Here is a 12,287-nt window from a genome sequence, read left to right on the forward strand (position 1 = left end):
ACAACTTTGCACACTCTTAGCATTCTCTCAACCAGCTTCATGAGGTCAGTCACCTGGAAAGCATTTAAATTATTAGGTGTGCTGCCTTAAAATATAATTTGTGGTATTTCTTTCCTTCTCAATGCATTTGAGCTAATCAGTTGTGTTGTGACAGGGGGGGGGGGGGGGGGCTATACAGAAGATAGCCCTATTTGCTAAAAGACCAAGTCCATATTATGGCAAGAACAGCTCAAATAAGCAAAGAGAAACGACAGTCCATCATTACTTTAAGACATGAAGGTCAGTCAATACGTAAAATTTTAAGAACTTTGAAAGTTTCTTCAAGTGCAGTCGCAAAAACCAACAAGAACTATGATGAAACTGGATCTCATGAGGACCACCACAGGAATGGAAGACCCAGAGTTACCTCTGCTGCAGAGGGTAAGTTCATTAGAGTTACCAGCCTCAGAAATTGCAGCCCAAATAAATGCTTCACAGAGTTCAAGTAACAGACACATCTCAACATCAGTGGAGACTGCATGACTGCATGAATCATGCCTTCATGGTCAAATTGCTGCAAAGAAACCACAACTAAAGGACACCAATAAGAAGAAGAGACTTGCTTGGGCCAAGAAATACGAGCAATGGACATTAGACCAGTGAAAATCTGTCCTTTGGTCTGGAGTCCAAATTGGAGATTAGAACACTTAACCAGCATGGCAACCACAGCATTCTGCAGCAATACGCCATCCCGTCTGGTTTGGGCTTAGTGGGACTATAATTCGTTTTTCAACAGGATAATGACCCAACACACCTCCCGGCAGTGTAAGGGTTATTTGACCAAGAAAGAGGGTGATGGAGTGCTGCATCAAGATGACCTGGCCTCCACAATCACCCGACCTCAACCAAATTGAGATGGTTTGGGATGAGTCGGACCGCCTTGTGAAGGAAAAGCAGCCAACAAGTGCTCAGCATATGTGGGAACTGTCTGGTTTGCTTAATACAAGGAATTTGATGTATAGTATTAACTTTTACTCAAGCATGACAATTGAGGACTTTCTCCACCACTGCATAGGACCCCAACCACACTTGAGTGATAGAGTAAAGGAATGCATACAGTGTGTTATAACAGGGCTTTCGGGAAGTATTCAGATCCCTTCAATTTTCCATATTTTGTTACTTGACAACCTTATTCTAAAATGGATTAAATAATTTTTTCCCTCATCAATCTATACACAATACCCGATGACAAAACAGAAACAGGTTTTTAGAAATGTTTGCAAATTTATTAAAATATGAAACACATATTAAAGGACACCAATAAGAATAAGAGGCTTTGTTGGGCCAAGAAACGAGCAAAGGACATTAGATCTGTGGAAATCTGTCCTTTGGTCTGATGAGTCCAAATGTGTCATTTTTTGTTCAACCGCTGTGTCTTTGTGAGAAGCAGTGTGGGTGAACAGATGATCTCCGCATGTGTATATTTCCCACCGTGAAGCATGGAGGAGGAGGTGTTATGACGTGGGGGTGCTTTGCTGGTGACACTGTCAGTGATTTATTTAGTACTCAAGGTAAACTTAACCAGCATGGCTACCACAGCATTCTGCAGCGATACGCCATCCAATCTGGTTTGGGCTTAGTGGGACAATCATTTGTGTGACCCAACACATCTCCAAGCTGTGTAAGGGCTATTTGACCAAGGAGAGTGATGGTGCTGCATCAGATGACCTGGCCTCCACAATCACCCAACCTCAATCCAATTGAGATGAGTCGGACCGGAGAGTGAAGGAAAAGCAGCCAACAAGTGCTCAGCATATGTGGGAACTCTTTCAAAAGTGATGGAAAAGCATTCCAGGTGAAGCTGATTGAGAGAATGCCAAGAGTGTGCAAAGCTGTCAAAGCAATGGGTGGATCCTTTTAAGAATCTCAAACATAAAATATATTTTGATTTGTTTAACACTTTTTGGTTTACGCCATGTGTTATTTCATAGTTTCGATATTTTCACTATTATTCTACAATGATGAAAATAGTCCAAATAAAGAAAAACCCTTGAATGTGTGTCCAAACTTTTGACTGGTACTGTACATAATCACTCAACTGTGGTTGGGGTCCAAGGAGGAAGTCAAGTTAAGCTGTGAGGCTGCCCGTCTTGTTCTCTCTGCTGCGTCTCAGATAACACCCACATCAGCTGTACTTCTAGCTTGTTGTGTCTATCTACACCAGTCAGACACTAGTCTGATCTGGGCCCACTACAGTAGGATACATATCCTCTCTCTGTATATGACCAGAAGGAAAGAAAAGCTAATAACGCCTTGACACATTTTGATGCCAGAAATGTTTCTGGAAAGTCTCTTCATTCATCCACACACACCCCCACAACACACACACCCCCACAACACACACACACCAAAGTGTAGATGAAGACATACTAACATTCAACCCTAACTTTAAATCTTGATTTAACTTTTTTATTAATAATTGGGGAAATTGGAAACTTGTTTGTTTTTTTAGACCAAAACAACAGTTTGGTAGGAGTGTTGTGTACAGACTGGTAAATAGTGGGCCAACTAAACAAAGTGCACTCAGAACACTCATAAGTATACATCCAAATGTCCAAATCTAACTGCATATATACACATTTCCCTGACCAAGAAGAACAATAACATGTTATTCAATTTAACATCAGTGATTCTCAAAAATTGGCTGCATTTTCCCCATTCAATAACATACACTCAGATATTCACTGTGACTTGCTAAGAGAAGTCCCACAAACAGTTAGCTAACAGAACTGAACAGTTAAATGTTAATTGAACCGTTCTGAACAGTTAACAGAACAGTAGAAAGTGAGGTTCTGTAGAGGATAGACTCAAACAGAACTCCAGCCTCATTCAAATCAAACAGTTGTGTCATTATATTAAGGACACCTCTAAAAGTTCTCCAAATACAGGTCGTTTTGAAAAGTCACCCGTTAAATGTTAATTCACTATAATGCAGAGAAGCTATAGGTGTATAAACATTTCAGTTGGTAAGGAATGCTTTTAGGTGACTATAAATCAATCATTCAGCCACACTTTTCATTCAGATTTCTTTGGCCTAATGTAACAAGTGCTGTATATACGTGTTTTAATTTGTGTCCCGTTGTCCATGCATCTCAGTACTTAATAAACACACACGGGTGGTTTCTCAGTCACAAATCAAGCCTAATGCTGGACTAGAAAACAAAACTCAATGGAGAATCTCAATTGAAAATGCTTTTAAAGTACAGGTTTAAGGCTGAATCTGTGCCTGTTAAAACTGTCCCACAGTGAGTCTTATAGGCATGTTTAGTCACATAAGCATTTTGCTTGAAATCACACATTCTACACTCGGGGTGAGGTGGTCATATGTCAAATATGACATTTCAAGTCATAACTCAGAATATTGAGCCAATAATATTGTTGAAAATAAATATCAATATTTTTTTTACAGAAAATGCACTTGAGCAAGGCATTGCTGGGTAATTCAATCTCGAGGTTGTTTTTTCCATATATTTTTTTTGCAGCCACTCACAATCGTAATGAGTTAATGGCATTTTACTAAATGTCTATTAAAGCAGCCTCCATTTTGGTATTTGATTCATTAGTGATGTAGTCCTAAAACATTTAGCATGTCAGCAATCAAGTTAAGATGTATAAATATCCAAATACATAAATAGAGCCGGTATGATGACAAATGGTTCATACCGGTTGTATTATTTAAGTACATCTTGAAAACTGCATTGCTGACATATTTTTGGGACTACATTATCAATGGACTAATGAAACAACTATCAAAATATACATTTTTTTTTTGTGGTTTTCAATTAAAACACAATGGTGTGAGCAGAAAGTAAAACTTCTCCCTCCAGATTCAGAGATGGGGACATCTGTGTGGGTTAATAAACATCAGACCAATAGCTAACATCTTGACAGGTGAGTCTCCAGGTACATGGTCAATCAGATATGAACGATAACATACCTAACAATGACACCAGTTCCACTGTGAGAGAATTTAAGAAACAATGTATCGAGGTCTGTGTCGTTTTCTAATCAATAAAAAAACTAACATTTGAGGTTGAGATGATGCATGGTTGAATGTCTAAAATTACAACATATTTATATAGTTTAATTTATCTGTACTTTATTGGTCAAAACATGTAGCAAAAGTTACGTTCTCTCCATTTCCACTTTTGCTATTTTGAGGGAAAATCCTGAAAACGAACAAATCGGATGTCATGTGACTTGAACACTGCACTACTATAGTGGCACGCAGAAAGGTTGCCACAAGTTCACATGAACCCCCGACCTCTAACCATCACCATCTCAAAGTAACTATGATTTTTAAAAACAAAAGACTGCAGAAAACAAATCTATTTCACTCTTTGTACGACTCATCAGAATTATTGTGTTCATTGCAAAACACTCACAAATGATAACTAAAATCTTTAAAAGTTTATTTTCCTAATTATGCTGTATTCTCTCCTTGAGATTTCATTCAGGGACTGGGTTAAACAAAAATATCTTTATATAAAATGAGAGGGCTTGTTTCCATTCCACCAAAATAACTGCATAAACAAGGAAGATAGTGGCAGTAGTAACATTTGATTTGGCATAATTTAACAAGTTTTTCCGTAAGCCATTGCACTCTAAGCCTACCACCATGACAGCATTACAATGCACATATACAAATAAAAAATGTTAGCTAATATTATAAACTTTATTCATTAAGAAGTTCAAAGAGTGAAATGGGAATGTTTCAGACTTATAAAAACATATTTGAGAGACATTTAACCACATGTAAACATTATAGCTGTGTTTGTGGCTTTGCTCTTCTCTTCAACACTACATTTTTAAAATGAAAGACACTATAATAACAGTCCGAGAGGAGGGGTGGGTGGGTGGGTGGGGGGGGGGTAGTCATGTGGTTCTGAACTCTTTTCAGCCGGCGATTTTCTCTATCTCATCCAGATCGTCAGTGTCCAGCTTCTCGATCTTCTTATCTGTGGATGATTAGTGAGGATGAGGTCATCGTTAAGACTGTCACACTGCTGGGGACGGTTTTTCGGACATGATTTTGCCTAGTCCTGGACCAAAAAGCAAGCCCAAAGAAGAATCTCTATGGAAAGTGCTTTTCTAGTCCATACTAGGCTTGATCCTTGTCCGGGAAAACGGACCTCAAAGTTTGAAAATCATTTGGCAGGTAGCACATTTTATTTGAAGTCAATAAATAAATGATTTATTCAGATATCCTGACTTACTGAAGTGATCCTGGATCTTGTTTAGGACGTTCATGCTGAACCTGCTGTCCACCATGTTGATGGCCAATCCTCGCTTCCCAAAACGACCCGTGCGGCCAATCCGATGCAGGTACGTCTCGTTGTCCGGGTTACCGTCTCTGTCCACTGGCAGGTCAAAGTTTATCACCACGGAAACCTGCTCCACGTCAATACCTGGAGGGAGAGTTAAATGGTCAGATTAGAATAGGTGGATGGACAGACCAAACATAAAATGAGTGTACAACATATCCAATAATTACCCAGGTGAAGAACACTAAAAATAATTCTATGAAGACGAGTGTATTAATAATGTCATCAGTCTACGTCCATGTGAAGAAGAGTTGAACAGTTACTTTTGCATCACGAGGTAAAAAGGACCCTCTCCTTAACTTGAAACTCCAAGGATCAATAGGTATACCATTAACAAACACGATCAAAACCATGTGGAAACACTACACACTGTGCCTTTAAATAAAGACCAATAGTTTGATTGGTTGAGTTACCTCTGGCACAGACGTTGGTGGTGACCAGGACCTTCTCTTTTCCGTCTCGGAAGCGGTCGATGACAGCAGCTCTCTGCTCCACCTGCATCTCCCCACTGAGCAGCGCCACCTGGTGGCCCTCCCGGGACAGCTCACCTGCCAACCACCCCGCCGTTTTCCTGGTCTGAGCGGGAAAGAGAGACAAGAAGGATAAAGTACACGGAGAGAAACACCACATCCCCAATCCACCCCCTAGCCACAGGAAACATCTCCCGTAGCTCCTAGTGTAGATCTGAGATGATTAAATAGTTATCAGGCAACAGCTTGTCATCTTGCCATGATGTTTACATCCATTAACATTATCAGATTTAACTCTTGACAGTTGGGAATTAAACATTTCCTCAACACTTATCTGTGGCTAAGTAACACATTGTGCACTCACCGATCTACAAATCCCCTTTACCAAACAACTTATTAAGGGGAATAACTCACATGACAGAAGATCATGGCCTGAGCGATGGTGATGGCTCCGTAGATGTTGCAGAGGGCCATGAACTTCTCCTCTTTGCTGTTACAGAGGACGTAGTACTGCTTGATGGTGTCCAGCGTCTCCTCCTCCCGTTTCAGCTTGATGATGTTGGGGTCTGGGACGATGCGCTGGGCAAAGTTCCACACCGTCTCCTCAAACGTGGCAGAGAACAGCAGCATCTGGCACTGTTTGGGTAGCATCCTGAGGGAGAAAAGGGGGTCATTGTGGTGGGTGGGTTTTTATAACTGTTAGACAACTTCCTGAAACACAGAGAGAGAAGACTAAGGGGTCAATGTGTGTACCTCTGAATGCGTATACTCTGGTCCTGATGACCCTGTGTAGCGATCATGACGTCAGCTTCGTCCAGGACAAACACTTTGATCTTCTTGGGGTCGATGAACTTGAACTTCAGACACCAGTCCAGCATGGTGCCTGGCGTCCCTATCACAACCTGCTCCTGGAGCTGGGTACCTCTCTGCACTGGGGAGAGAAGAAGAGAGAACATTCCCCTTTTCACATTGTCCTGTTCACCACAGTTACAACAACTGTGGTGGATGATTAACCTGGTCAGCTCATTGTGATAAAACAGTCATACCAGTGTTTCACACTCTGGTTTGAAATACAGTCAAATCAGTTGAGACTTTAAAAAGGACTCCGTAGTAGACTTACGTTTGTTTCCTCTGATGGCGTAAACTAGTTTGACCTCTGAGTAATGCTTCCCCATCTGCTCAATGACCTTTCCTGTCTGCAGGGCCAGCTCATAGGTAGGAGACACACAGAGAGCCTGGGAGAGGAGAGGAATGTGTTATATAGCTCATAGGTAGGAGACACACAGAGAGCCTGAGAGAGGAGAGGAATGTGGTATATAGCTCATAGGTAGGAGACACACAGAGAGCCTGGGAGAGGAGAGAGAGGAAGGTGTTATATAGCTCATAGGTAGGAGACACACAGAGAGCCTGGGAGAGGAGAGAGAGGAAGGTGTTATATAGCTCATAGGTAGGAGACACACAGAGAGCCTGGGAGAGGAGAGAGTTATATAGCTCATAGGTAGGAGACACACAGAGAGCCTGGGAGAGGAGAGAGTTATATAGCTCATAGGTAGGAGACACACAGAGAGCCTGGGAGAGGAGAGACAGAGCCTGGGAGAGGAGAGAGAGCCTGGGAGAGGAGAGACAGAGGAAGGTGTTATATTGCTCATAGGTAGGAGAGACAGAGCCTGGGAGAGGAGAGAGGAAGGTGTTATATAGCTCATAGGTAGGAGAGACAGAGCCTGGGAGAGGAGAGAGGAAGGTGTTATATAGCTCATAGGTAGGAGACAGAGCCTGGGAGAGGAGAGAGGAAGGTGTTATATAGCTCATAGGTAGGAGAGACAGAGCCTGGGAGAGGAGAGAGGAAGGTGTTATATACCATCTCACCTGCTGATTACCTAAACATGCCATTAGGCACAAAACATGTAAAGGTCCTACCTGGACCCGGTACAAAAAAAACAAGCAAGCAGACAGTGTACCCTAATGAAATTGACCCTGAGAGGTCAAGGGTCAGGGCTCAACTCACCTGTGGGAACTTGTTGTTGGGATCAACATGACTGAGCATGGCCAGGACAAAGGCAGCAGTCTTCCCCGTCCCTGACTGAGACTGGGCTATCAGGTTCTGTGGGCTGGTAGCCACGAGAGCACAGGTCAGATCAACAGAGAGAAGGACACAGGAAAGACCAAGCTTGATGATTGTTCTGGTAAAACTGTTTAAATGGTCAATCAGATCAATGGAACAGTTTGATATCAGTTTAAATGGAGAAGAGCAAGACCAGACAGAGAGGACGTTGCGTATTACAGAGAGGTAGACTCTACACAGCATATCTTATGTCTATAGGCCTTCTGTCCAAACAAAACTAATCATCTCTAGTCTGTCAACTAGTTTGGGATTCAGGGAATTAATATCACCTGATACAAAAAGCTGAGAGATGTGTGTGACTGACGAAGAGGTATCAGGAAGTGTCTGAACTGAGCGATTGACTGAAGCTCTCTGTAAACTCACGGTTCAGCGAGCATCATGGGTAATGCGTTCTCTTGGATTTTGGAGGGTCGGTTGAAGCCCATGGCATACACTCCCTGGAGCAGCTGAGGTTTACTGTGGGGACAGGGAGGGAAACAGGAGTATTAAGGGGACATTTTTTAAATTCAAAAGAAAGATATGGACACAAAGCCAGGGGCCCAGAGCACATTACATGTGCCAACAGCTACACAGATTCTGTTCAAAACTTGTCATTTTAGTTCAACAACATTCATACCACCTTGGGCACTCTTAACAGTTCATAGACAGCTCATAGAATTTATAGACAGGACATAGACAGGACATAGACAGGACAGAGAACTTACAGCCGTAGTTCCTCGAAGGATTTGACAGAGTAAAGCGGAGAGTTGGGATCTCTCTGTAGAACCTCTACTTGATTGGTTGTGTTCACTAGATTACTGCGTATCAACTTATTCAATAACGACTGTGCCGCCTTGTCATCTGAAAATAGTTACATTAGTATTTGTTATGGATCCCCATTCGCCAAAGCAGCAGCTACTCTTCCTGGGGTCCAGCAAAATTAAGGCAGTTTATTACAATTGTAAAACATTACAATACATTCACAGAATTCACAACACAGTGTGCACCCTCAGGCCCCTACTCCACCACTACGACATATAGTACTAAATCAATCATTTACTATTAAGATATCTTTACTTTTACTCAAGACAGACAATTTTGTACTGTCTCCACCACTGTGGTCATCCCATGTTGTGTTGTTTGCCTGATAGTAAACACCTTTATCATCCTCCTCTCCTGTTTTGTCTCCCTCTCCTCCTCCTGTCTTTGCAGGCGTTGTAGCGCTGGCGGCTGCTGTGTTTGTCGACGTCGTTGTTGTTGTTGTTTTCGTCGCTGTCGTCGCCAATGCAGCGTTGGCAGTACCTGAGGGTACCATATGGTATTTGATAGCCTGTGGTATCTCAGAACAAGTTGACACTTTTTTCAATTAAACATTTTGTTTTCACCCAAACTAGTTAACAAGAATTGATTCACAAATGTAAGTTGTAATCTTTCAGATCATGTGTTATGCTAAACCACATAGCCAGTTTATAAAATAGGCAACATGGGATAACTTCTCTTACCATTTTCCTCCGGCTTGTCTTTGATTTGTAGGTTACCAATCTAGGAAATATAAACAAGCATAATATGGTTTTAGGATGTCCAGGAATGTTTTTAAACGGGTCATTTCAGGGTAAGGCATGTGCTGCACAAATTGGAGTGGGTGAACATGTTAGGATCTTCCTCCCTGGACAGATGCCATTTCTTTACCACGTCCAAAGTCGTGACAAGAAATACATTAAATCGGGTTAAAGCTAACGAGATATAATTGTATGTAACAGAGAACGTGCATACAATGCAATGAAAACAATGCAATGAAAACTATTAATAGTTAGCTGATCTGGCTAGCCAAGTTAGCAAAGTAACGTTAACTAACGTTTGATAACTTGACTAGTTAATTAGCTAGCTGACGTTAGCCAAACTAGCTAGTTACAGTAGTCATTATGATGTGAACGGTAATACGGTCGAGGGGGTCATGCATTTACTGTGGATTGATTGCAATAACGGCCAACTATTTAACTAGTTAATTCATGTCATTTGCTATTTTTGAACAGAATCCATAGTTAACGTTAACCAGCCGAAGCATAGGCCCAATGACCCGACAAAAACACTTCGCCAAAGAGCAGTTCGGCTGGCGCTTAACGTTACCGATTCCGCCGCGGCTTCTTGCTCGTCCACAGCCTGGGCCCAGGAGTCGGTTGACATGATGTCCGCTGTTATTATGTCAGTCTCGTTCTCTTATCACACCACCTGGTTCCCAGTAGCTTCAACACCAACCTGATAACTGAGCTAGGAACCCTAACAAAGTGTTTCCAAAGTCTGAAAATAAACTAATATTACAATGGCGTGAAGAAATAGGCTACGGAGTTCACCAGTGCGTCCGTAAAAAGGTCCGGGTGTAGAAATTGAGACAAGAGGAAAACAGTTCCTCCCGAATGGCACAACAAAAGTGCATTCAAATATAACGTTACCGTATTGGTTTAGCTAATTCTGTGTAGTGCATTTAATCCCAAAAAATAGCCTGCATGGATGAAATTATTGTTGTTCCGCTAGGGTTTCGCACATGTTCTCCCTGAGTATTGCAGATGGATAAAATAATTTATTTGCGGTAAAATATCAGTTTATCACAATATGTATTTAGTACTTTACGCAGCCTCTAGATGGTGCCTTACACATTCTGTCTTCATAACTGAAATAGGGGTTGCATTTAAGACATTTTAGGGAACAGTTTGTGACTACTTGCAGTAAAGACTACACCCGTATGAATCCATACCTATACCGAGGTAATACAACCCGATATTTCCAAGGGACGGACAGACTGTCTATCTATTGATCAGATTCAGCGTCCATTAAACCTACAGAGACCCAGAGGTCACCTCTCTGAAGCCTGTCTTCACTGATGCTACTGCTGCTGCTTCATCAAATGCAGAATTGATTTCACACCTTTGCTTGGTCTTGTTCCGCTGGGATGGATGGATGGATGGATGGAGAGAGAGAGAGAGAGAGACAGGGAGAGGGAGAAAGAGAGACAGAGAGACAGAGAGAGGAGAGGGAGAAAGAGAGAGGAGAGGAGAGAGACAGAGAGAGGGAGAAAGAGAGGAGAGAGACAGAGAGAGGGAGAAAGAGAGGAGAGAGACAGAGAGAGGGAGAAAGAGAGAGGAGAGAGACAGAGAGAGTGAGAGAGACAGAGGAGAGGAGAGACAGAGAAAGAGAGGAGAGAGAAAATAAGAATTTGTTCTTAACTGACTTGCCTAGTAAAATAAAGGTTAACAAAAAAAAGAGAGAGGGGGAGAGAGAGAGGAGAGGGAGAAAGAGAGACAGAGAGAGGAGAGAGAGAGAGTGAGAGAGAGGAGAGACAGAGAGAGAGAGAAAGAGAGGAGAGAGACAGAGAGATGGAGAAAGCGAGAGGAGAGGGAGACAGTAAGAGATTAGAAGACTATATTGATCAGTGTTGATGGTGATCATCAGTGTATGTTGAGTTATAGGAAGAGAAGAGGAGGAGAGGCAGGGGGGTCTGGGTCGTTTAGTTTGGAGATACATTTGGCTTAAAAGGGAGTCTGAGTTTATTGTTGCCAAACTGCGGCTGCGCTGGATGAGGTATCCATGGCAACCAAAAGTGTAAAATTAAGGTTTCAGTTCCCCCGAGAATTTTAGGAGGAGGCAAAGAACAAGGGCTACCTGTTATCACACCAATGAGACTCTATGGAACGCATTGAGCGCAGATAAGAAGACCGTAGATGTTGTCTGGAATGGATAATGGGAGTAGACTGTGTGTGCGTGCGTGCGTGCGTGCGTGCGTGCGTGCGTGCGTGCGTGTGTGCGTGTGTGTGTGTCTGTGTGCGTGCGTGCGTGCGTGTGTGTGTGTGTGTGTATTTATATTTTGCCAGTACACCACATCATCTATACTGAGTATACAAAACATTAAGACCACCTAAAGTAGTTGGGGCATGGACCCTACAATGTGTCATAAGTGTTCCACAGGGGTGTTGAATCCAATGCTTTCCACAGTTGTGTCAAGTTGGCTGGATGTCCTTTGGGTGGTGGACCATTCTTGATACACACGGAAAACTGTTGAGAGTGTAAAATCCAGCAGTGTTGCCATTCTTGACACAAACTAACATGCCTGGCCAGTGTTGTAGGTCGCGAGTCCAGGCTACCTAACTGGGGCGTCAGGAAGCCTGGTGGGTAGGGCCAGTAGAAAGGTTGCTGGATCGAATCCCTGAGCTGACAAGGTAAAAATCTGTCATTCTGCTCCCGAGGAAGTCAGTAAACCCTCTGTTCCCTGGGCGCCGATGACGTGGATGTGGATTAAGGCAGCCCCCTGCACCTCTGTGATTCAGAGGGGTTGGGTTAAATGAGGAAGACACATTTCTC

General features: G+C 42.5%; 1 protein-coding gene across 2 annotated transcripts; it reads right to left on the reverse strand.

The window, feature by feature from the left end:
• Window positions 1-2,434: 2,434 nt before the first annotated feature.
• LOC109899662 (ATP-dependent RNA helicase DDX19A) lies at window positions 2,435-10,363 on the reverse strand. 2 transcript variants are annotated; one of them, XM_020495094.2, is made up of 12 exons: window positions 10,062-10,363; window positions 9,437-9,476; window positions 9,093-9,236; window positions 8,660-8,795; window positions 8,319-8,411; window positions 7,839-7,941; window positions 6,954-7,068; window positions 6,587-6,764; window positions 6,248-6,485; window positions 5,777-5,939; window positions 5,256-5,447; window positions 2,435-4,997 (listed from the first exon to the last, which is right to left on the reverse strand). In XM_020495094.2, the coding sequence occupies exons 1-12, from the start codon at window positions 10,116-10,118 to the stop codon at window positions 4,936-4,938; spliced, it is 1,521 nt and encodes a 506-aa protein (XP_020350683.1). In that variant the 5' UTR covers window positions 10,119-10,363; the 3' UTR covers window positions 2,435-4,935. The 2 variants fall into 2 exon arrangements, with proteins under 2 accessions (XP_020350683.1, XP_031682306.1); XM_031826446.1 differs by having other exon boundaries at window positions 6,954-7,660; window positions 10,062-10,325.
• Window positions 10,364-12,287: the final 1,924 nt, after the last annotated feature.

This window comes from Oncorhynchus kisutch, linkage group LG1, assembly GCF_002021735.2.
Source record: "Oncorhynchus kisutch isolate 150728-3 linkage group LG1, Okis_V2, whole genome shotgun sequence".
Classification (NCBI taxonomy): domain Eukaryota; kingdom Metazoa; phylum Chordata; class Actinopteri; order Salmoniformes; family Salmonidae; genus Oncorhynchus; species Oncorhynchus kisutch.